We start from the raw sequence: 26588 nt of genomic DNA on the forward strand, positions 1-26588 counted from the left end.
TTTTTTTGCAAGCTCGAAAATGAGGTTTATTGAGGAGAGAGAAATAGGATTATAGGGCAAGCGCAAGATACATATGCCACATTGACACATATGACCAGACCCACTGTCGCAGCGAAGGGAGAGCAAAAGGAAGGGTGCAAAAGGGCAAAAATAACTATATTTCCCAAAACAAAAACAAATTGAGAAGAGTGGTACTGTTTTATACTTTTGCGAATCTCTTTAATGTGTGGTTTAATAGAAAGCAGCTGGATTGTCACAGATGCTTCTGTGTTCAGAACGGCGTTTTAGTGGAAATATAGGAAGAACTCTGGTCTCATACAGACATGCAGTTGAAAAGGAAGGAGTATTTAATAGCCTTTTCAGATACCTGTGGACTCTGATAATACACCAAAACTTGACCAGTGGTAGTTTATTAAAGGTGAGCTCCTGTGTGGATGCTGTAACCTTATCAATGAGGGTCTGTGCTCTCTCACGTTCAAATCCAGTGGTGGGTCTTGCACCCTGAATGGCTCTCTTGCCCACGAAGGATTTTGTAACATCGTTAATTGGTCATTTGGAAAACACTGGTTCACTGAGTTACACGGCTCTTCCAAGTCGTGACTTGCTTTATCCTATTTATTAAAAAATCTGATTTATACACATCACCCCTGAGCTCAGCAGTGGGTGCTCAGTCTGCAGCACTGGGAAGCTGAAGCTTACCCTGGTGGATAAAAATTTTCCAAAATTCAAAATGTCGCTAGAAAGCTGAAATTTTATCACCAACAACAAATAGTCATTATTTTCCTTAAAGTGACACTCTCGTTTTGCTTATTTTTTGGAGAAAATGCCTGCTAAATATTCAAGTCTGAATAACCCGGTTTGTCCGTCATTTTTCAGGTAAAAACAGTGTCCCATGAAAAAGCAGCACGTTCAGCATGCAGCCTAATTGCATGAGCGTTTTCCCTCCTGCCAACTACATGAGCATGAAGTAGTGCTTTATGCAAACTTCACCTTGCATCATACAGAGTAGTAAAAGGATGTGTGCGCAAGCGGGCTGTGATACAATAAAAATCAATATATTCTATTGCTTCATCTAAACTAGCAGTCCCCAACCTTTTTGGCACCAGGGACTGGTTTCATGGAAGACAATTTTTCCATGGTCTCAGACTGGTACTGGGCTGTGGACTGGGGTTTGGGGACCACTGATCTAAATCATTAAGTGAAACTGCCCCTTTGCGTTTTTTACTGTGGGTATGTGGTTGTGAACACACTAGGTCAGTTTGGTGCCACAACCTTACTGCTTGCTAAGGTGCCAGAAATTATAGCTACTATCGATTTTGCACCATCAGTACAAATATCAACAGAGTGAAAAAGTCCAATAAAGTCTTAGTATTATTATGAAAGTAGTTTTGACTTCACAGATCCTCTGAAAGAGACCAGGAATCTGAGATCCACTGATTTGGATGAGAACGCTGATTTAGAAGATAAGAAAAGAGAATCTATAGTTCTTAATTTGGGGGTCTACTATTATGGGCTGTAAGGGATGTGAATCCTATGAAATCATATGTAAAAATTGGTACATATGTCCATTTCAGATTTTGAAAGGGTCCGACCCCAAAACTTAACTCCTTAAAGACTGTTAACAAAGCAGTTCCCCGCCCCCCTTCCCTTTTTTTTTTTTTGAGAAAGTCTTACTCTGTCACCTGAGCTAGAGTGCAGTGGTATCATCTCATAGCTCACTGCAACCTCAAACTCCTGGGCTCAAGCGATCCTCCTGCCTCAGCCTCCCGAGTAGCTGGGACTACAGGCATGTGCCACCATGCCCGGCTAATTTTTTCTGTTTTTAGTTGTCTGGCTAATTTCTTTCTATTTTTAGTAGAGATGGGGTCTCACTCTTGCTGAGGCTGGTCTTGAACTTCTGACCTCAAGCAATCCTCTTGCCTTGGCCTCCCAGAGTGCTAAGATTATAGGCGTGAGCCACCAAGCTCAGCCAGTTAGTTGATTTTGCTATCATTATTCTATTAGAAAAATGTCCATGACTGAGAAACAGACTAACTGGATAATTTAATTAAAAAAAAAGTTGGTTGGTTGTATTTAAAATATGTCTGAAATATTTTATGTAATTTAGGCCTGAGAAACTAAATGCCAAGAGTTATCTCCCCTGAGTATTGCTCTTTTTTACCTTCATCTCTCTTGAGCTTTTTTTTTTTTTAATCTAGAAAAAAAAAAGGGTCAGGCTAGATGATCTGTAAGGTTCTGTTAAATTCTAGGTCTAAAGTCTATGATGTGTAAAAATAAACAGCACATGTGAAGAGATGCTCAACATAATTAGTTGTCAGGGAAATGCAAATCAAAACCACAGTGAGATACACTTCACACCTGCTAGAATGGCTATAATAAAAATGACAAATAATAATAGGTGTTGAAAACATGAAGAAATGAGAACCTCCATCCACAGCAGATAGGATGGTACAGCCACTTGAAAACAGCCCGGCACTTCTTCAAAATGTTAAAATTACCATTTGACCCAGCAACTCCACTCCTGTATATATACCCAAGAGAAATGAAAACATATGTTCACACAGACACTTGTATGTGAATGTTCACAGCAGCAATATTAACAGCCAAAAAATGGAAATAACCCAATGTCCATCAATAGATGAATGGATAAATAAAATGTGGTATATAAAAAAGAATGAAATACTGATACAGGTTACAACATGGATGGACCTTGAAAACATTATGCTAAGTCAAAGAAGCCACACAGAGAAGACTGCATATTATATAATTTCATTTATATGAAATCTCCAGAATAGGCAAATCTATAGAGACGGAAAGTATATCAGTGGTTGCTTAGGGTTTTGGGGGAGGGGTATGGGGCAAAGGTAAGAGTGTAGGGAAGAATGACAGTGACATTGTCTTAAAGGAGGATGAAAGTGTTCTAAAATTAGATGTGATAATGGTTGCACAATCCTATATTCATATTAAAAACCATTTATTTATACATTTCAAATAGGTGAATTGTATGGTATGTAGTATCTCAAGAAATCTGTTAAAGAACCATATAGCAGTCGAGTCAAATAGGCAATATACTTAAAAGTAGCAGCATTAGGAGTACAACACCTGTAGAGCTTTGGATTCTTCAAAGTAAGTGTAAATTAATTTCTCTAAGAATACTATGGCCGAATTACACATAACCCTCCACCCCCCAAAGAAACAAACAAAAGAACAGGCACTACTTCAAGCAGGACAGCCAAGTGCTGCTTAAGTCGTGAGCCTGCCAGGGGGCTCGGAGCTGCAGGGCTTCTCACGGGAATGGAACAAGGCCCAGGGCTTTTCTGCCTGTCGCACCGGGTCCCGGCAGAGGTCTTCTACTGGTTGCCTGAATTCCCTATACTCTACATCTGAGAGGGTCACAAACCATGGCCAAGTACCACCCCCACCACATACTCCCTTTCTTCTTTCATTGTAACTTTCATCAATGCCCTCTGACTCTAAAACAAAACAAAAATAAAACAAAAATTCCAGTCTGTTCCTGCCCTCTATTCTGCCCCCAAAGCTCCAGACAAATAAGGGACAGGGAAAGGCTACGTTCTCTTCTGCATTTATCTCAAATCCGAGCAGAAAGGAGAGAGTAACTGTCCTTTGCTCTCCCAGTGACTACAGAGAAGCATCTCATGGGCACATATTTTCGTGGGACAACCTAATTCATGGCACAGAAGTTTTCTCTCTGCACCCTTTTTCTGCCCACATGGGCACAGTCTTGCAACTCCATCTACTTAGCCTGGATTACTTTTCTTTATAGTATTACCCTAAGCTAAAATAATGTATTATTGGTTGGTTAATTTTATGCTTGTCTCCCACATGAAAATGAAAGCTTTAGGAGTGAGAAATCTTGTTCACTATTCTTATTTCCTCACCTAAAAAAGTGCCTGGCCCGGAGTGGATGCTCAGTAAGTATCTGTTAAATGCTCGAGAGCAGGCTGTGCAACATTCTGAGGCCTGGCCTGATGTTCAGGAATGGGAAGGAAAGTTAAGACAGCAGGAGGAGAATCTAGTTAGGAAACAATTATAACAGAGAGAAATAATGCTTATTTAATCTAAAAAATAGTCTCAAGGACTTTTCAGTACCCTAAGTGGTGCTGGTGATGCACACTGCTACCGTGAAACACAGTGAGCCCGGGCCAGCAGCTGGGAGCGCACTGGGTCCAAGGGTGGGCATTTGACCCAAACCAGGCCACGTGAAGCTTCCTTGTTCTCTGCAGACTCTTCCCTCTCAGGTTAAAGAGTGGGAATCAGAGACTGCTGGCAACCAAGACTCCTTAAAAATAAAAAAAACCTTCCATACATGTAAATTTAATATATAATAAATTTATATACTTAGAAATTTAATATATATCAAGAAATAAATTTAACTTAAAAAAGAAAATAAAATTAACACATAATAAAGAAACATTTTTAAATCAAGGGGGGAATGGAATTCAATACATGATGTAGGGACAAAACATTTTTCAACAATTTTAGAAGACAATTTAAAAAAAATGAAGTTCTAGTCCCAGCCTATACCAGGAAAAAAAGTTTCAAGAGGATTATAAAATGTAATGTGAAGAACAAAATTATGAAAGTACTAGAATATATTAGAGATTTTTCTTTATGATTCTGGGGCTGGGGTGTCCTTCTGAAGTAGTTGAGATTTGAAATTAAGGAAAGAAGAAAAGATATTCCCCAAGTACCCTTAGTCTGAATGGGTAAGGTTTTAGGGTATTTATTTTCTGCTCAGTTAATACCCGTAACTATCCAGGCACAAGTCTGGGGAGATTAACCCACATGGCCCTCACCGTCACAGTGATCACACTGATAAATTCTGGTCTTCAAGAGTTAACAACAATAAATTAAAACAATCAAATTGATTTCAACTTCTGAAACAGGGGACTGAACTACAAAAAAGAATATTAGTTTCATCTTCTTTTTCCAAAGCAAACATACTAAAGCAAGAAATAAAGTATCTTATGTCAATAAGTCTAGTCAATTCTGAAATACCTAGCTTTGGAAAAAACAAACAGTAACTTAAGAAAGAGTTCAATGAAAATCAGGATTTAAAATGTTATATTAAACAATGACTCCCCAGTTAAGTGAGGTGCACTGCTTTCAAAGGCAGATAAAATATCAACAATTCAAAAAAAACTCAACAGAAAACTGGAGTTCAGTGCCAAACAGCAAGAGTTTTGGAAACAGCACTGCATGAAATGTTGCCAGGTGGTACTGACTGGGGTCACAGTGAGATACAGTAAGAACAGCTGCAAATGACCTGGGACTAGGCTGTAAAGTATGAGACTTCAGAGGGTTGAGACTGGGGGCTGAATAAAACAAACTGCAGGATGACAGACTATCGCAGCCAATCAGGACATACTGTCCTGACACCAGCACTGACAGAGGGAGGCCACTTCAGCCAATTAGCATGGACTGTTCTGATATCAGCTTGGTCCCATCAATATTTTAACTCTACCCCATCATTAGAATCTTCCTGAACACACAGGGACAAAATGTTTACTTCTAAACTGTATAAGGGCACTATTATATTAATGTTTAATATGTTACAAAAAGAAGTTTAAAGAGGATAAAATAAATACAAGTTCAACATTTTTACCACATAGGGTAGCTGTGAGGATTAAATGAGTTATAAATGTAAAGCACTCAGACTGGTCCCCAGATGGCAACTGAGTTCCCTTACTATTATCCATCGCTATAACCCAGGTGATTACAAAGGAAATTTTCATTCTTCGGGGTACAAGTACCGATTTTGGAACAGAAGGATGTTTATCCTGGGTAGGGTTGTGTTAGGCTCAGGTGTCTCAGCTTGTCCTAAGACTATCAGAGACCTGTCTGTAAATCAGCGTTGGAACACGTTAGTTAACTGTAATCACTCAAGGCTGGGTGCGGTGGCGCATAGCTGTAATCCCAGCATGGTGGGAGGCCAAGGTGGGAGGATCACTGGAGCCCAGGAGTTTGAGGTTGCAGTGAGCTAGGACTGCACCACGGCACTGCAGCCTGGTCAAAAGATCAAGACCCTGTCACAGAAACAAAACAAAACAAACAAACAACTGTAATGACTTACCATATGGACTACTTCTGGGTAAATAGGCTCTGTGATCACATTCCGATTATGGGTGATATATTCTACCATTTCACTTAAAGCAGCTCGTTTTACTTCCTTCCACTTTAGGTCACTTAGTGGATCGGAAACAAAGTCAAAGAGGACACAACACTGACGTAACTTCTGGATAAAAAGCTTCTCTTGATCAGCAGGAGGAACATCTGAAAAGCAGGAAGCAAAGTATATTGATTGCAAAAATGCTTAATCCAAAGTTACCATGAAACACTTTTAAGCTTTATTCTATTTTTATTTTGAATTAATAGAGATTCAAGAAAAAAGAGATGGGGTTGGGTGAATAGAGGTTAAACATTACTTGAAGAAAATGAAAAGAAAAAAATAGCTAGCTGCTGCTTGGATCATATGTTTAGAATGATGAAGTTTCAATAGTTTTTAACTCTTTCAAACCACATTGTAAGTACCGTTCAAAATAAATTCCCTCTAACAAATACTGAGCACCAACAATCACATACTAGGCACTGTGTCGGGCAACGGAACAAGAGGTAGACAATGAGGCCCCAGGCTGGGGTTAGGGGCATGGGCACATTTGCACCATGTGATAACTGCAGAAGGTAGGTATACAGGCCGAGGGAAGGATCCTTCCTTTCGGCTCTAGACTTACAATGGGTAAAGGGCACAGTGGTCGTCCACTGGTCAGCTGACAAGCACTGAGCAACTGGCATTAGTCTGAAGATTGTCAAAACTAACTGTTCCTTGCAAACGTTCAAAAAGAGTCACCATGTTAGTGTTCCACCAAGCACATTTCCTTCCTTTCTCGTTTACAGTCAACACGTATCACACATGATGACTAATGATGTTAATGATGATAGTAATTTAGAAACGGCAATAATAACAATAACTATTATTTAGTGAATGCTTACCTGGGCCAGATATCATCCTAAAAACTTTATAAATATCAGGACTTTATTTTCCCCATTTAGTCTTTACAATAACAGCAGAAATAAAGACACAGGTTTAGATAATCACAGCAGGGCTGGCAAGTGATGAGACTAAACTCAAAGCTCTGTATGACTGTCCAGTGTTCTGGGAAGTTTGGAAAACCTTTATCTGCCTGTATGAACTTGACAGCTTTCTCGGCTGAAGATGAGATCAGTGGTGATATTAATGAATGGGATTTACTGATAATACTGAAATGTGTCGAAGATTTGCAAAATGTCTTAGGAGATTTGCAAAACTCAGTGAGCCAGTATTTTCCAAATGACTGACAAATTCAAAGTGCAAAGTGGACCACTGGATTTTCATGGAATAAAATGCACAGAAAGCTCTCACTGACAGGGGTTCAGAGTCCACATTGCACATTTCTTTAAGAAACTACCCGCATGTTAAGTTTTGGTGAAACAGCAAAGTAAATGTCCACAACTGTCTGAAAAGACGGTTAAAATACTCCTCCCTTTCCCAACCATGTCTTCCTGCACTTCAACCACGGCAACATATGGTAACAGGCCAAACGCAGAGCAGACAAGAGTCCAGTGATCTCCTATTAAGTCGGACATTACAGAGATCTGTATAAACATAAAATAATGCCACTGTTTTTGCTAAATTTGTTTTTTTTTTGGAAAATACGGCTATTTTCATAAAAATCTGTTATTTCTATTAACATGTAACAGGTTATTATATTCTAATGAATTTAATAAACACACATTTAAAAATTTTCTGTGGTTTAAGTTTGAATATGGTCAATATTGATAGCTGTATTCACATAAACAGAAGCTCTCCGGGGTCCTAAGTAATTTTTAGGAGTGTTAGGGGTCCCGAGACCTGCTGCCCACGCCAGCCTCACTCCAGTGAGTGGCCCCTGGGCTTTCCTTTCATTCCGCTCTGCTTCTGCTGTCTCTGTGCTCCTCTAGTCCTTTCCTAGCCCTACTAATTGTCAACTTCCTGCTTAGGTTTCTTCTACAAGGCCTCTCCTGACTGTCTAGTTAGATAAGATTCATCACTCTGAGGAAGTCATCTGGCACTTCCCGTTGCTGTAAACAGTCAGCTATCTGCTTAGTATTTCTTACTCCCCCAACTAGATGCTTTTGGAGGGAAGGTACCATGTGACTGTATCTTTTAGTTCTCTGTGTCCCTAAGGCCCAATGTCAAGCCTTGCAAGCAGCAGGTACACAGACACTGCTATCTGAATTGGCCTGTTTCTTGGGACACCATGGTTTCCCAATTTCCTACACTGCATGCAGAGATGAGCAGCATACAAGCACGGTGATGGGAGTGAGTTTATTGCTTACAGGATACTTAAGAGACCATGAGAGCAAAAGTTTGATTCCTAAACACTGAGTACTCAGTGACTGTTCAATCATTTGAGATGAGCAACTCTCATTACAATGTTCCAGACTCTTAACGTTCAAATACCCAGTCTTTTTCAATGAAAAGGTTAATTTTCTGAATTACCTCCTGCTTGCCTTCAATTCTCATGAATTCTACACCTTTGTTCATACTCTAATTTGCCAGGATTACCTTAAATGAGGCTCTCATTTGCAGTCACAGCCTGTATATTTGGAACTCTCTGGAATTCTCACAATCGATATCACGGAGAACTAAGAGCCACCCTGACACCCCTAATTCAGGACCTACTCACAGCTTGGCTTCTAAGAAGTGGCCGGTTAAGTCCTTTAAGAACATGTCCTCACTGAATTCTCCTAATGGCAGTATCAACCTGGCACTTGGAAGTGAGGACACAAACACTGAGAGTTCAAATGGCTTGTCTGAGGCCGAGGTGCTGTTTAGCGGCAGAGTACAGATATGCGAGTAAAATATACCTTGTTTAGGGAACTGAAACTCAAAGGGATGTTGGGATCATTCAGGATGGAGTCAAATAAGTCTCATACACCTGAAAATGCCCCGAAGGCATCATTCACTTTTTAAACACAGGACAATGACTGATATTCAGAATAAAGACTAAGTTGTCATCAAAACAAAAACAAATCTATTACAATTCAGAAGGAAGAGCAGAGCAAAACATTGTTTTTCAGAAAATTTCTATCCAAAATGCTCCTAAAAGGCAAGCAAATTTCAACTATCTGGAAATTATATCAATTCTTCCAGGGTTCCAAACAGCTACGGTGTTACTATACTATTTTTGTTTATAGTCTATAAACAGGTTTGTGATTATAATCTCATGAGCTTTTTATTTTTAAGAATCTCATTTGGGGCTAAGTGCAGTGGCTCATGCCTATAATCCCAGCACTTTGGGAGGCCGAGGCAGGAGGAGTGCTTGAGCCCAGGAATTCAAGACCAGACTGGGCAACACTGCAAGACCCCGTCTCTATAAAAAGAATTTTTTAAAAAATTAGCCAGGTGCGGTGGCACGTGCCTGTAGTCCCAGCTATTAGGGAGGCTGAGGTGGGAGGATCAATTTAAGCCTGGATTTCGAGGTTACAGTGAGCTATGATGGTACCACTGCACTCTGGCTTGGGTGACCCTGCCTCTTAAAGAAAAAATAAATCTCATTTGGCTATTTTTACAATTTTACCGTTTTTTTAAAAAAACTGTAACAATCAAATTGAATATAAAAGTAAAAAAAACCTTGCATCTTTAGGTCCTATCAAATATTTCCATATTTTTTTAATACAATTTAGCCTCTTCCTGGTCCAACATATTTAGAAAATCTTATTTTCTGCTGTGTTAATAGGACTGTACCATTGGAGAATAAAAACAGGTGGAGGTGGTGGAAGAATATGCTTTATACCTTTATGTATTCTGATTTTTAATGGTATAAATAATATCACAAACACTTTATATTTGTATAATTTCAGCTCCCCCACTATTTTCATTAATTTGTTATTATCAACTTTTAGATAGCTCCCAATTATTTTAATATAAATCTTTTTTTTTTTTTTTTGAGATAGAGTCTCCCTCTGTTGCCCAGGCTAGAGTACAGTGGCATCATCATAGCTCACTGCAACCTCCAGTTCCTGGGCTTGAGTGATCCTCCTGCCTCTGCCTCCTGAGTAGCTGGGACTACAGGCGTGTGCCACCATGCCCAGCTGATTTTTCTGTTTTCAATCTTGCTCAGGCTGGTCTTGAACTCCTGGGCTCAAGCAATCCTACCACCACGGCTTCCCATCCTGTTAGGATTACAGGCGTGAGCCACTGCACCTGGCCTCAAGATAAATTCCTAATAGCAGCAGGAGCAAAATGTATGAACCTACTTATGCGAAACCTGTAGGGGGAGAGGACTGGAGGACAGGACACCCGTAACAGAGAGAAGGTGGAGATAAGAATGTATTATTCTTTTAAAAACTTATTTACCAAAGGGAAGCCTGTTATTAATCAGTGATAAGATGCTTAACAAAGGTTAACGTTAAAGTAGGATGGGAGCACCCCATTTCTAGCTTTATACATGTCCTTGGTCCTGAGAGTGGGGGAGTGTGGCATTTTTACATTGCATGGCACCAGAGTTACAAAGGAAGTGGACTTGTTCCACTGATCATGATCTCTAGAATTGGGGGTGAACCCCCCGGGGTTACTCAAGATGAACCACTAGGATGTAGGAAAACAGCAGACTGTCTACTTATATTTTTCTTCTTCTACAAAGAACAAGATATATTAACGTTTAATATACAAATTTATACACAGTAGAGGTGTGTGCTTGAGACTGTTTTATTGCTGTGCATGTGCGAACAAGAGTTTGGAGACCACTTCTAGGCAGTGAGGAGCCACTGCAGGCTTGATAAATAAGCCCCAAATGGCTAATAACATCATAGTCAATTTCACAGATGTTGCTAGCAACGTGTGCCTCAATTACAGAAGGGACTGAGAGTTGTGATATATACATTTAGCCACCAAACCATACAATATGATGTGATAAGGCTAAATCACCAAATTGTCACTGTGTGCTGAGAGGCATCATGTGAACTCTGTAGGTAGGAAAATGATTTAAAAAAAAAAGACCAGCCCACTTCCACATGGCAAATCTTGATGGTTAAAAGAAATGCTCCAAGATACAAAAAAGGACCAACTTTCAGCATGGCAGCTGCAGAAAGACAGCAGAACCAGGACTTTTTGGTATACAGATGATGGCTTCTTCCAAACAAATGTTACCCCAATGGAACAATGAGATAGAGCCGGAAAACTGCCAGCCTAGAGAGTGATAACTCAAAAGATGCCTCCAAAGGTACAAGCACACGAGGGTGGGAACTACTTCCTGGTCACTCACAGAACATTCACTAAGCAAAAAGCAGCCCAACTTGCAAACACGGAGGCCACCGCGTGACTCAGGCCAATCACACTGCTCCCAGGGTCCCATGAGGGTCCATGCAGGTCGTGAGTCCACAGAGAAGCGAGATCTTATGCAAAACAGAAATAAACGAGCAAACTCTCCAAAGGTAAGAGCCAGTCCTTAGCTATGGAGCCGTCTTGTTTTTTGAATATTTTTATTCTTAGTACAAAATGAGTGGGAACAAAGTTGAATTAGAGTACTAACAATCTGGAGCAAATTTAGGATCCTTCATTAATATGTACTAAATTCTGCTTGGCTCTATGTCCCATGAGAGGAAACTTAGCAGATCACAAGTTTCTCCCACTAAGAAAACAAAAGCGCGGCAGTATCATTTTGTTTTTTAAAGAGAAAACTCCCGTGCCATTTTTGGACGTGACCATCTCCCCCGCTGCTTCCGCGGTTTCCCACGTCGTAGATTCGTGTCTGTGCAGGTAGGCTTTCCCTTCTGCTGGCCACCGTGGAGCCTGAGTTCCTAGAGACCTGTAAGCCTTACTACCTCATTAAGATTCCTTCACTGTTTCCTTTTCACGTTTTGTCTGTTCATGGCCCTCTATGTATCCCGCACAGACTGGAGGAGAACTGAAGTCTACGATATTGAGTCTTCCAATCCACGCTCATGGAATAGTTCCCCATTTACTCAAGTTCTCCTTAAAATCTCTCAATAAAGTCTTCTAATTTTCTTCTTCTTTTTTTTTTTTTTTTTGAGACAGAGTCTTGCTCTGTTGCCCGGGCTAGAGTGCTGTGGAGTCAGCCTAGCTCACAGCAACCTCAAATTCCTGGGCTCAAGCGATCCTCCTGCCTCAGCCTCCCGAGTAGCTGGGACTACAGGCATGCGCCACCATGCCCGGCTAATTTTTGTATATATATATTTTTTTAGTTGTCCAGATCATTTCTTTCTATTTTTTTCAGTAGAGACAAGGTCTCGCTCTTGTCTCGAACTCCTGACCCTGAGCGATCCACCTGCCTCGGCCTCCCAGACTGCTAGGATTACAGGCATGAGCCACCACGCTCAGCCCTAATTTTCTTCTTAATATGTGCTAAACATTTTTAGATTTATTCTTAGGTATTTGCTATGTTTTGATGCCACTGTAAATGGTATCTTGAAGAGATTTAATTTTCTAACTGCTGTTACAATACAGAAAAAAAGATTTGGGGGAATGACTTTTATATTTAGCTATCTTGCTTAACTCCTACGAATTCTGATAATGTATCTGTAAATCCCTTTGGTCTTTCTTTCATCTGCAAGTCCTGACTGCGCTGGCTGGGAGCTCCAGAGCAGGGCTGACAGGAGCAGCGAGGGCAGCCCCTTCACCTCTTCCCATCTCAGGTGGAGTTTTTACAGGTTCCTACGGAGCTTGACGTTTGCTCTAGGAGCCTGTGGATAACATTCACCCAAGTAAGAAACGGCCCATAGATTCCATGCTCTCCTAATCCATATCCCAAGAGACACTTCTGTGGAACTGGATAAGTGGATTCTAAAATATCTGTGGAATGCAATGGACCAACACTACCTAAGACACCCTTGGAGAGGAACGAGGTGGGAGGACTTGCTGTTCCAGAAATTAAGACTTCCTGCAAAGCTTCATTAATGAAAACAGCCAAGCTCTGTGTCACCACAGAGAAGAGAGCCCGGAGACAGGCTTGTCCCTATATGGACACTGGATTTATGACAGAACTGGACTGCAGAGCAGTGAAGAAAGGCCAGCCTGTCAACATGTGGTGCTGGGTACACACTGGATTGTTTATAAAAAAATCAACATCAATACACAATATCTTTTATTGAAAAATGTTCCCAATCAAGATAAATATGTAAGTGATCTCTAATTTTTTCCTATTTATATAAAGATTCTCTCTCATTCTCCTTCTCTTAAAGATCAGCAATTATGATGCCAAACATATAAACTAAAAACTGCAGTATGACTTGTTTAACACATCTTAAGCATCTGTGGGGGTGACTGGGACATAAGAATTCAGAGTGGGCCCCAGCCTTGAGGACACAGCCTGTGTCACTAGGAAGTCATGGTAAAAACGTATCCAACACATATGTGCCAGGCGCTGGACCAGGCATTGACAACAGAGATACATTAAAACACAATACTTGATCCAAAAGAAAAACGATTAAAATATGGGGGAAGTGAGAAGTGCTATAACAGAGACACCGTGGGGATGCAGAGAAGGAGGTGACTGATTCTGTCGGGGGAAGAAGCCTCAGGGAGACAGGAGCTGCGCAGTTAAGGAGAGGCTGACGCCCGAGGTGGAGGCACTGAAGGGCCCTTTTCGTGGGGAAGAGTCTCTAGAGGTGCTCACTTCTCAAATCGGAGGGGCCTGATGTTAACAGGACAGATTAAATGGGCATTCTCCTGGAAAATCAATTTTCCTCAAAAAGATAGCACCTCGAATGAGGATAATACTTGACTACATTTTACATACCCTAAGTTAATCACACTGGATACTTAATTATAAATTTTCATAGAGGGGGACTTTGTCTTGTACACTGTTTTATCCTCAGCATCTTAAAACTGGCTAACAAATAGTGGGACCTCAGATATTTGCTGAATGAACACATCAATATGAGGGAAATAAATTCAGGCAATTTAACCGAGGAGTACCATAAATTCAAACATATTTATATCAAAATAATGCCACACATATCAGAGTAGAACATAATCTACATAAAACCCAGGTCCTCAGAGAAACCCTCTTCTCTAAATAAGCATTTCTCCTCTCTGGAATCCCTGTAGTCAGAGGTACCTTCACAGAAAAATCTGAAAGCACTGAAGATAGATTTGAATCATAGAGGATTTTTAAGCAGATGAGCAATACAGCTTGATCTGGGAATAAGAAAGATCTGTCCAGAAGACGCACAGATGAGCTGAAATTAAGATGCCAGAAGCAGGAAGATCGACTTCAAAAGAGAAGGGCCTGAGCTACAGCCTACGAGACCAGTCCTCAGTCCTCTCCTGAGGCAATCGCCTACCCAAGCTCTGCTTCCTTGGGCGCTGGCCTGGCAGGCGGCCACCTCGCGTCACAATTATCTCTTACTCTATGAACCCAAACTTCTACAACTTGAAAGCATGATAAACATAACAATGAAATATTCACTTTTATATACGTTAAGTGACAAGACTAACTTCCATCCTGACCCTTAGCACCTACATAATTTCAAAATTGAATTAATCCTCTTAAGTTGTTCTTAACTTGGTTGATGACTTCTGAAATTTACAATAAATCTTCCTTAATTTCAAAGTGTAAGTATCCTATTTCACCCATTCTAATATGTACATTTTCCATATTAATGTCCTTAAAATCAAATTATATCTTTCACTTTTTCTTTTTTGGTAATTCTTAAAAAATAGCTTGACCTACAATCAATAGTGTCTTAGATTTCGTAAGATACGTTCATTTAACTTCACTGTACATACTGTGTCTCTGCTCAGGTTTCTAAATGGATATTATTTCTTTCAAATGCAGCCAATCTCCCCCACTTCCCTTCACGTTCTGTCCGTACTACTCATGTAAAGTTGAACCACCTGGTCATATGAAGCAGACAAGACTTTGAACAGTGATGTCCCTATCCTAAGTGCTCACTGGCTCAAGCACCCTATCTACTTGCAACTATGTTTCGTTTGGTGGTGTTCTATGAGAAACCACCCATGAGCAGTCTTTCCTGTCACTAGGATATGAAACCGTCCTTCTTCCATTCCCTGTGGGTGGAATTTGGGCAAAATGAAAGTACTGCTGGCTAAATTAATTTGGATATAAATTTGGTAAAGTGAGGCTGGCTTGTGGTGTCTACACTGATATTCTCGTTTTACGCACATCTGGAGAGACAACCTGTAGCTTACGATCCACTATGAATCTTCCCTGTAATTACAGATTCCAAATCTGTGGTTTACTCAGCTTTGCTACACATATTCACCAAGTTTATATCCTCCTTCCCGTAGAAAAAGATCTGCTAACCACAGGGCAGTCTGGTGTTCCCCCAAAATCTGAGCTGCTACGACCTTAAAACATGTGGGGTCCTCTCTTTGGGCTTTTCTGATTGCTTAGCCTGCTTTTGCTTGCATATGAAGAAAGCGGTAATATTCACTTTCCTCACAACTTTCTACCACTGACCCCCAGTCATCACCCCTTTCTCATCGAATTACACTGTAGTTTAATAAGGCAGATGTTTTCATTTCAAAAAGTAGTGGCTGAAGCCAAGTTCTAGTTCATTCATGTTTTTTGCCTAAGAGAACTGGCAGCCTCTGCCAGGGAATGGGTGGGGAAGGACAGGGTGGGGTAGAGGGCCGCCGGGATGGAGCCAGGTCAGACTGAGATAAGAGGCCAGGAGAGACTGGTTTCCTCAGAAAAGCTATTAAGGTAAGTGGATTTTTCAGTGAAGGAATCACATAGAAGAAACTTGACTTCTAGTCTAGACTCTGCCAAATCAGAACATGGTAAAGCATGAAATCGTTTTAAGCCTCAGTTTCCTTAAGCTATAAAATCTCTTGTGGACACACATGTATATTCAGAAACGTGTGCCTACTCCTGGTACGGGCAATACATAAAATGAATTCAATAGATACTAGCTAAATTAGAAGATTTGGCTTTTACATAGGGGAAGATTATAAGACAGGTCAAACAACTCCTTGGAATGAAGATATCAATCCAACACAGCAGTATTTGTTGATACAGGCATATTCCCTACTTAAGAGCCTAGTTCTAGATAGCCTCCTGGGGAATAGAGGTGGACACTCAGAGCACAAGTCAGTAAATGTTCGACATCTTTGGTGGAGCCCATATCACTTCATCTTCCATTTATACTAGCATTTTTGGTGAAATATTAAATATTACTGCACCTAGTGGCCGACAGGTCCAGCAACTTAGCAGCTCATTTACCTAAAGAACAAGAGCAGGTACCACCTCAGGAAAAGTTAACAGCTGGTATTACATTTGACAAAAAGAGACTGCCAAAGAAGATTCCAGAACTTTCAATATCTTTACCAGTGGACAAAACAGTGTAGAGTTGTGAGAAAGATACACTTTTTTTTTCAGTTTTTGTTTTATGTTCTCTACCTCCTTTCTCTGTGTCTCAAATGTTATTAATAGGTTATTAAGTATGGAATGTGTGATTTCCTTAAATGCTAAGTTTGACAGTTATATCTCTGACATTTCACTTTGATACTGCTTGTTTTATGTTTACTGTGAAGGTATATCCTCAGTCTTTCAAACACACATTTTGGCTTGTGATTATCTTTCAAAATTTTTTTAGAGCAATTTTTGTGAAACCATGGGTAAGTCAAAAATTCGTGTTATTTTTTAATATGAATTCCGTGGTGGAACCAATGCAGCGCAGAGCTTGAGATATCAATGAAATGTTTGGGAAGGATGTGGCTAATGAAGGCACAGTATGTTGATGGTTTGAGAAGTTCCATTCTAGTGATTTTTTTTTTTTGATACAGAGTCTCACTCTGTTGCCCGGGCTAGAGTGCTGTGGTGTCAGCCTAACTCACATCAACCTCAAACTCCTGGGCTCAAGCGATCCTCCTGTCTCAGCCTCCCAAGTAGTTGGGACTACAGGCGCACGCCACCATGCCTGGCTAATTTTTTCTATTTTTAGTAGAGACAGGGTCTCACTCTTGTTCAGGCTGGTCTCCAAACTCCTGACCTCAAGCAATCCTGGCGCTTCAGCCTCCCACAGTGCCAGGATTACATGCGTGCCTAAGCCACCACGCCTACCCCATTCTCGTGATTTTAATCTTGAAAATGAGCCATGTGGATGAGCTGAAAGCTGTAGTGGAAGTGAATTCATCTCAACCTCCGTGTGAATTAGCAGCAAATCTGACGTTACTGATTCCAACAATATTGGACCATTTGAAACAAATCAGCAAGGTAAAGAAGCTGGATAGATGGGTACCACATGAATTAAACCAGCATCAGAAGAGAAATTGTCTGGAAGCTTGCCTTTCTTTGCTGTCACAACATAAAGGCGAACCATTTCTACACCGTATGATGAAGAATGGATTCTTTTTGACAACCATGAGTGTTCAGCACAATGGCTGGATAAAGATGAAGTGCCAAAACAGGCACTTCATCTTGTTAAAAAAAAAAAACAAAAAACGCTAATGGTATCTGTTTGGCGGTCCAGTGCTGGCATTATCCACTACAGCTTCATGACACCTGGTCAGTCAATTACAGATGATGTCTACCGCAACCAACTGGATGAAATGATGAGGATGTTTACGGTTAAGCAGCCGAGATTGGTCAATAGAGACAGGCCAATCCTCTTGCAAGACAATGCTCAACCACGTCGCACAAACAATGCTGCTCAAACTACAGAAGCTGGACTTGGAAACTCTCTCATCCACCCTATTTACTAGACCTTGCCCCAACTGACCACCACTTCTTCCAGGCTTTGGACCACTTCTTGCAAGGAAAAAATATTCAATTCTCAACAACCCGTGGAAAACGCCTTTCACAATTTCATTGCCACTCACTCTCCAGGTTTTTTCGCTGCTGGCATAAACAAGCTACCATTAAGATGGCAAAACTGTGTTGACAGTTTAGGCACATACCTTGATTAATTGTACTGCTTCTTGTTTGAGATATAATAAACTATACTTTTGATTCGAAATCGGACATTTCATATTTAATGACCCAATAAAGTAGGTACAAGTTCTTCTTTTTGGACAGAAGCTCTCTTGCTACGAATCTCGGGCTCTTCCTTCACACATGATGTCCGCCCAGTGCTGGCAGCAAGAGGGATCAATAAAGGACATAATCAAACAAGCCTCGAGGGCCTGTGTGCCAGGACCTCCAGAGCCTTGGCTGCCACCTGGGGCTCCAGTCTCACAGAGGCAGCCTGGGAACCAGGGCCATGAAGCAATAACAGACACCATGACACCAGGAACCACCAAGTCAGGACGGTGTACGTGTCCACCCTCTGGGAGGCGGGGCAGGCAGAAACCAGTGCTGGAGTGCGCTGGCCCCTCCTGAGAGCTGCCAGTCTCTCCAAACCTGCCACATGCCCACCACTCTACCTTCTAAGATGTGGATTAGTTATCTGGTACTGACATTAACGTACACTGGGTTCCAGTCTCATCTCACCTGGCCCTCAACTCATCACTGCTAAGGTGCTAAAAGCATCAGAGCTATCAGCTGGTAATGACTCAGACAGTCCTTCCTGTCTCCAAAGGGTCCCTTCAGAGCCCAGCAGAGCTCATGATGGGGGAGAGTGGCCTGTGTCCTACCTGGAGACTTGGACAAGCATTCCTGGAGGCTTTCTGACTCGTTCCTGTCCCTGACACTGAACTTGGCCTCGTTGCTGTCATTGTGGCTGCTGTTTGGAGAGGACATGAAGAAGAGGGGGGTGAAGCACTCTCCACCTCCATCCCTTCTAGCCTCTGCTGTCTCCCTAGCCCTAAGCTCAGTGTCCAGCAAATGACAGGTGCTCAACAACTGTGTCACACCAACTAATGATGCTGATGCCACCATCGTCGCAGGTGCTCATAACACACGATCTCCACGTGGAGCAGCCTGCTTCCTGTTAAGAGAAGCCGACTGGAGCTGTGGGGCATCCCCTGTGGGATGGGTACTCCTCCTAGACAAGGGACCCTCAGGTTGGGTGGCAGGTGTCACCACTGGGATGGGATTCCCAGTGTGGAGGGTGTAAGAAAAAATTCGGAAGCATTAAATATAAGGAAAACTAAATCCTACATTTCTTAAGCCTGTTATGTTACTGTCTGAAGTGATAAATTATTAATATAAAGAGAAAGATTAACTGCTTGATATAATAAGATACACTGAGAAAAACTGGAAAGTTCCTCCTACAGGGACCTGGGCTGAGGTAGGTCTGTCTACCTGGGCCAGGTATGAGCAGGCGCCACAGTGCCACTTCTCCAGGGCACTGAAGCTTACCTGGGGGAGGGGTGGACATAGATCTGTGACCTGGAGGATAATTCTGGGATAGAAAATAAGCAGGCTGCCACACAGTGCCATGCTTGCCCCACGCCAGGTGTGCCCTCAGATGGTAATTAGTGGTGACACACAGCTCCCCAATACAACACTCCCCCATGTCCTTGTCACCAGCAGGTCCAGATAGGTCCACTGATGAAAGCACACATGTACACTACCACTGGGGGCCAAAAACCGGGCTGCTTCCATTTCTTCAGGAAACTGCGGTGGCAGCTCACCAACCAGGAGAGCAAATCAACAACCCGCGCCTGTTGGCACCCCACCCTGTCATTCCTTGTCAACACGGCCGCATGTACTAAGAAACTTTGGCTTTAGATTAGACATGTCATTTACCACTTTACAAAGGCATCGTGCTCCTTAAATTACACAACTGTAATACAGTTAGTGGGTTATTCAAGAAGTTGGCTAGAAAGTTCATTTTTCCACTAGAGAAGAATGTCATCTAAATACCCGAAATTTTTATTATTGGTTAAAATGAGAAACATTCTAGTGTTTAGGTAAGTGTTGAAAGACATTTAGCCAATCCTTTTCTATACATTTGATCTCAAATTGCACAGGAAACTTAGATTATGCTTAGAATCATATACAAACACACTTCCCTTTAATTCCTATTTTCTTGATGCAGCAGGGTTTGGCAACAGGGAAACCTGCTGGTATAATGAGGGCCCCTGTGAGCTGTCCCTGCACCTGGGAAGAAAAGCCAGACTCTCTAGGAGGAATGGCAAGAGGTGGCACACTGCAGGCAGAGCTGACTTCCAAGGAATGCCAAGCACTGCTGGGAAGCTGGGAGGGGAGCCGTGATCGCAGTGGTCTCTGAAGGAGTGTGCTCCTCCTTCCAGAGTAAGCCTGTCTGGCCTGTGGGGGCCTATGTGATGCCAGCCTCCTTCCGTCCACCCACCCCGGGGGCCCTGCTCCCTGACCTGGCCCCACTGTCCCAGTTGGCCTCAAAGGGGCCCCCTACACAGGCCTTCCAAGAACCATGGACAATCCTTTGTGTTACTCTCTGCTGCTCTTTATATTTGAGACTGGAAAGTTTATTACAAAAAACCCACCATATTAACCATGGGCAACCCAGTCCTCTTGCCCTACTTCCTCAGGTGAGGTCTGACTATCTGTAGTGAGCTTGGGTGTCCAGAGGCACAGCGTGGGAGAGTGTCTGGACATCAGTGAGCTGCCCCTGCGTCCTCCAGTGCTGAAGCCTCAAATCGTAGATGAATTTGGTGATCGGAGGTGGTGCCATTTGGGGAAACCTCCCTCTGTAGTCCTCTAAATTCTATGTTTCTGTATATGGTACTTCTTGCTCTTTGTGGTCCAAGTTTTATAGTTAAAACAACTTAAGGTCCTGGCACTTCAAGGCCACCATGAAGCACAGTTGCCCCTTCATTTTCTTAAGCCTCTAAGACAGGAGGCAGCAGAACAAAGGCAGGAAGAACTCAGGTGGAAAGCTGAAACATGTGGGTTGGATCCCAGCTCCGCCCTTTACTATAATACCTTAGTGATCCTGGACAGAAAAGTTGGTCTTTTGGGGCTTTAGTTTCAGCTGGAAAATTGTGCCTACTGGGGTTGCTGTGAATTAAGAGATGTGCTCAGAGTAATCCCTGAAATAGAGTGTGTCCTCAGTAAATGTCAGTTGTTTCTGTTCTTTGTTAATCATAAGCCAAGTGACTTATTAGTGTCTACCACTCAATCTTGTTACTCTCTTGTCCTTCAAAAATGTACGGAAGCAACATTTTTCATCCTCTCCAGGCATTTCCAAGCAGGCCACTAATGTACTGCACTAAGTAACTAAATTTGTACCTAATGAAAGGCAGAATCTCAATTTGACGGTGTCTGGTTCTGCATAACACAATTATGTGACTGTCATGACAAAGCACAGCAACAGGAGCTATTCGAGTGTTGGCTGAAAGGGGCTGAATGAAACCCAACTCCAATGATTACACATGCGCCCACTAGGTTACGGGGTCGGGGGCAGTCTCCTTGACAAGTTCGCCAACACCTCAGTATTGTCAGTTTGTGGTACAACTAGTTTTGAATGGAAAAATACTCTTAAAGTTTGATAGGTTTATAAAGGATTGTGGTGGAGCTGGGTTTTTTTTGGGGGGGTGGGGGAGGGTGGGCCTGAAAGCTCACATAGGTAAGAAGAGAAATAAAAACCAGAAGTGGCAAGCAGACTAGGGCAGCAGGGATGCTGCTATTAACCAGTAGTGACCTGCTGCTTGAGCTTTTGGGCCTAAGTTTCTACCTTTGAAAAATATAGTTCTTTCTAGCTCTATAAGACTGTGAAAGCATGCTTCTTTCAGAAACTCAAGTGCCAGTAGCAAATCCTAGAGAGGAGAAAAATGAAAATACAACAGGGTCTCTAAACAGAAACAGAGGAAAGAACAGTGTGATGTATATATTTTTAAATCCAGGAAAATAACTTACAAGGTGGGTACTAGAGGGAGAAACATAAAAACCTAAGGGCTCGCATCTATAAATGAAACCTCTCTCTCTGGTCTTTAAATGAAACTGCAACTTAGTAGTCAATTGCTAACATATGATATAAACATGTTTACTTATTTTTGAAAAACTTTGTCTTTAGACAATACATGTTCCCTGTAAAATAAAAAGAATCCAAATATTAATATATGCAAGGACAACCCTTTCACTCTGGCACTGTGCCGCACACCTGCCCAGGGGTCCCTCTGTGCTCGCAGGTGCGCTGGATCCCGCGAACACACTGAGAGTCAAGCTTCTTCACAAGCTCGCTGTTCTCTGTCTCACTCACTCCTGTGTCCAGGATGTCTCACACAGCAGTACACAGATCAACATCCTTTTTAGCTGTTTGAAATTTCATTGTACGTACGTGCTACAACTCAATAAATCCATCAGTCTGCTCATGGTGTTCTTCATAAAAAATTACATCTCAAAAATGCTTTACTTCATGATTACAGATGGAGGATGGAATACACTGATCTAGTCCACTCCCTCCTAAAACCTCTCTAAAGAGACAGTGAATTGTGTAAAGGGCTTATACCTTCAAGACAATGGGATCTCTAGGCTGGAGAGCAGGTGGGGAGAGTGGCTAGCCGGGCATGCAGGAGAGAGGGATGGCAGGACACTGGTGTGGCTGTGGGAAGGAGAAGTAACCTGGCGTGTGCTGGCAAAGCCCTCCAGGCTCAGCTGAGGGTGGCCACAGGTGCCGTGGAGCAGGGGTGCCAGGGGGCCAAGAGGAGGAAGACTGGTGGAAAGTCACTCAAGGGCTGTCCTCCAGACCCCTTTGCCACCTGAGATCACTAACTAGAGGGCTCCACTCAGGAGAGTGGGTTTTCTGTACTACCGGAGACTTTGTTTCTGGTAACGTCAGAGTAGGTTACAGCCCACCCTCCCACTGGGGCAATAAGAAAGGCTTCAGAAAGTATTCTTTTAAGAAAATCTGTTTAGAGGTATCAACGAAGTTGAAAAATAGAGAAGACTTACAAGACCAAGAAAGGACGACAGAAACCCAAAGGGAAAAGCTCTGCCTCTGGGGCTGCCTCCTCCTTTCCCCAGGGCTCGGCCTGCTCTGGAGCACCTGGCGATGGGAAGCACGGCTCTTTGGGAGGGAGGAAACACACAAATCAACCAAGTAGCTCAGGGACCTGAAGGTGGGGAGGGCCTGGTAAAACCCCCATGCTCATTACAACATAAATATATACCGTGTATGAGAGAAAAGACAGTAAACATGGCAAAATGTTGACAAGTGGGTGAAATCTCAATAAAGAAAATTCTTTATACCATTTTTGCAACTTTTCCATAATTCTGAAATTATTTCAAAAAGCTAAAAAACAAACAAACCACAAATCAGGAATGGAATTTGAAATTTACCAAATGTTATCCTCAGATTTATTGAGATGCTCATATTTACTTTCCTTTGAGCTATTACTACTTATTACATACTATGATTTCTCTCCCTTCTCTCACTAGGCTGCTGAGAGGTCTACCTATTTTATCTTTCTTCTCCCCCTTACTCTGCTGCCTGCCACACTTCCAAAACTAGCTCTTGGGTTTCATTCTTTTTCTCCCTGCTCCCAATTGATTCGTTTTTGCTTTGTCTTTAAAGAGTACTATAATTCTTCAATTTATTTTGGTCCTTTTCTATCTTTTTAGTATTATTATTATTATTTTTTTTTTTGAGACAGAGTCTCACTCTCTTGCTTAGGCTAGAGTGCCGTGGCGTCAGCCTAGCTCACAGCAACCTCACACTCCTGGGCTCAAGCGATCCTCCTGCATCAGCCTCCCGGGTAGCTGGGACTAAAAGCACATGCCACCATGCCCGGCTAATTTTTTCTATTTTTAGTTGTTTGGCTAATTTCTTTCTATTTATAGTAGAGATGGGGTTTCGCTCTTGCTCAGGCTGGTCTCGAACTCCTGAGCTCAAGCGATCCTCCCACCTCAGCCTCCCAGAGTGCTAGAATTACAAGTGTGACCCACCGCGCCCAGCCTTATCTTTTTAGTATTTAAATAATTTCTTTTCATTCTTACTTAATAATGATGTTTACATGTTAACTCTGTAAGCCATCACCTTATTTTTTCATTCATTTGTACACAACAGTGGTTCTGTACAAGAGAGCACAGGCCAAGTCAGACAGCCTGGGCTCAAAGCTCAGTCCTCCTACTTGCCAGCTGTCAATTCTGGGGCAAGTTACTGAGTCTATGTCCCAGAATACCCCCATCTCTGAAAGGGGCCGATGATAGCACCTTGCTCAAACGGGGACCGTAAGGAGTGAGATAATGAACGTACAGTGCTTAGAATGGTGCATGTGACGCATTATTGTTGTTATTATCAGCTGTTATTCATTTAACCATATTTGTTCAAAGTCTATGAGTGCTAGTGTTCTAGATGTCGAGAATAAAGCTTTCAACAAAACAAATACTGTCCCTGCTTTTATGGACGTGTCACCTGAGTGGGGAAGACAAGTAAAAAAAAAAAAAAAAAAAAAAAAAAAAAAAAAAAAAAAAAAATTCAGGAAAGAAAAAAAACCAGAGCGCTGTGCCTGAATGACGGTTGCAGGCTGCTTTAGATGTCTGTGGGGACAACTCACAGTGGATGCGAAGGAGCCAGCAGAGCCAGCAGCCTGGCCACTGGCAATTCCTTCTTTGCCCAGAGGGCCTCCTGGGGATGGTTGGTCGCTACCTGTGTGCTTATTTCTATTTTTATTGCATTATGATGAGAGAATACGGTTTCTGCCTATTTCAACTTTTTGGTAATTGGAGCAATTTTCTCTGTAAACTATTATATATTAAATTTAAAAACTTATACCGTGAGTACCTGTTTCCTAGTGACCAAACTTAAAAGTCTCTACTGGGTCACGGTAATGACCTGCATCCACCACAGGGCCTGTCCAGGGCCGAGAAGTCGGGCACATCTCCCACCACCACTGCACTTATCAATTTTGTCTTATATTCTCTGGAGTTCTTCCGTGGTATGTTTTGATGCTAAATCACTTAGGCCTCATAAGTCCACGACAATTATGTCATGCTACGGACCGTCTGCTTCAGCATGACGAAGTAATCCTATTTCATTTATTGTTTCTGTACCTTGAACCCCATATTGCCCAGTGTTAACGTCACGACCCCTACTTTTGTTGTGCCATCTGCCCAACATCTTCACTGCCTGTTTCCTTTTAATACTCTTTTACATGATACCTGCCCCCTTTTAGGATCTAAAGCTGAAGTTAGAAGAACTATGTTTAATTTGTTATACAGAATAATACATATATAAAAGTAAATGTAACTTTTAAAATTATGGAAATAATCTTTAAGTTTTGATAGCCTAGAAAAACACATGCAAAACCCCAGATGTTTAAAACTGAGATATTATATTTAAAGAAATTCATTTAGTCTAAACAGTATTTTGAAAAAGAACCATCTTCAGTCTTGGCATGAGATATAAATTTCCAAAATAAGAGAATGACTCATTTACAATAAAAAAAAAAAAACCAACCAAAAAAACCTAGCTGTAACAGTGTGTGTGATTCCAGTGGCCATGATTTGAGTCTGAAGGTTGGCAGATCGGGAGTAGGGAAAGGAGGGAAGGGAAGGGGAGGAAGGCTGGCGGCTTCGCTCAGGCGCTGGGGGCTGCTGTGTCGGCCCGAGTGCCAGCGCGCTCTCCCGCCTCTCCCTCGGTGGCCGTCACTGAAGGTCAGGGACTCCCAGCCTCAGCTCAGCCGAAACTCTGTCCAGCTTCACAGCCCTCGCTTCAGTCTGCTTCAGCTGCCAGGAAGTCTAAGTCTCTTATTTATTGTTGCTTGCCAACTGAGGAATTTCCTTAAATAATTAGAAAAATTTAATTTCCCATTGTATTTTATCTTACTAATTTTTCCTGCTATTTTCACTTTTAATTCTTTAAAGGAACAATAATAGCTCACCATTATTGAGTATTTTCTACATACTAGATGTTAATGGTAACTTTTCTACACCCATTACTCCTCCAACCACGTGCTGAGGGGCTGTGATCGACCCCATTACACCAATGAGGAAAGAGATCCACAGAGGTTAAGGCGACATGGCTCAGAAGTGACAGAGCTGGTGCCTGAGCCCAGGCAGGGTAGCTTCGGAGCCTCCTGGTGACCTGTGGGAAGAAGCAGCACCCTGTGAGGGGACAGCTGCTGCCTCTGCCTTGGCACTGTCAAACTGGCAAGGCGGTCCCACCTGCTACCTGCTCCGTACAGGGAGAAGAGAGGTCTCACATTCCTGGTCAAGATGAAGACTGTGTCTGTCCCCCACGAGACCTCAGAAGCCTTAGCAAAAATATTTCTTCTAAGACCTTTAAATTTCTCAGTGACAAAATGTGAATTGAATTCAATGGTTCCTAATAGTACTTTGACATGGGCCAGAGTCCCCTTAGCCCGTACCACAGATGAGCAGGCAGGCTGGCAAACATCCGGGGCATTGCCCTAACTACAAGGCTGACTGAATAACACTATCGCCAACCAAACACCCAAGTCGTCATCAACTTTTCCCACTATTCAATTCTCTTGACTACTCAGGAAGTGACTGTGGAGTTCAGGCCGCGTCAGCTCCTTGGCATAACTCCCCTCCTAGCTCTCCACTACACCCCTACGCTTCCCTCGCCCACCTCCTCCACGCTGCGGCCACAGAAGGGCTGCCAGCTTTGCTTCCTTGGACTGCCCTGGCTGGGGGAACGGCCCAGCGTCCAGTGCACCAGTGCTGGGGTTGTCAGGTGGTCAAGGGGCTGCAATCGGAGACTCCGACCCCCAAAGACACAGGCTGCACTTCTCC

The 26588-nt window shown here is 42.3% G+C and overlaps 1 protein-coding gene across 5 annotated transcripts in view; it reads right to left on the reverse strand.

Annotated features, from left to right (window-relative positions):
• PPP2R5C (protein phosphatase 2, regulatory subunit B', gamma) overlaps positions 1–26588 on the reverse strand; it is a 142628-nt gene that overhangs the window by 55689 nt on the left and 60351 nt on the right. For all 5 annotated transcript variants that reach the window (XM_012647076.1, XM_012647075.1, XM_012647079.1 and 2 more), the window contains one exon: positions 6095–6294. In XM_012647076.1, coding sequence (XP_012502530.1) covers positions 6095–6294 — 200 coding nt within the window. The remainder of the gene's footprint in view (positions 1–6094; positions 6295–26588) is intronic.

The sequence above is a fragment of the Propithecus coquereli genome, unplaced genomic scaffold (genome assembly GCF_000956105.1).
Source record: "Propithecus coquereli isolate 6110/MARCELLA unplaced genomic scaffold, Pcoq_1.0 Scaffold256, whole genome shotgun sequence".
Taxonomy (NCBI): domain Eukaryota; kingdom Metazoa; phylum Chordata; class Mammalia; order Primates; family Indriidae; genus Propithecus; species Propithecus coquereli.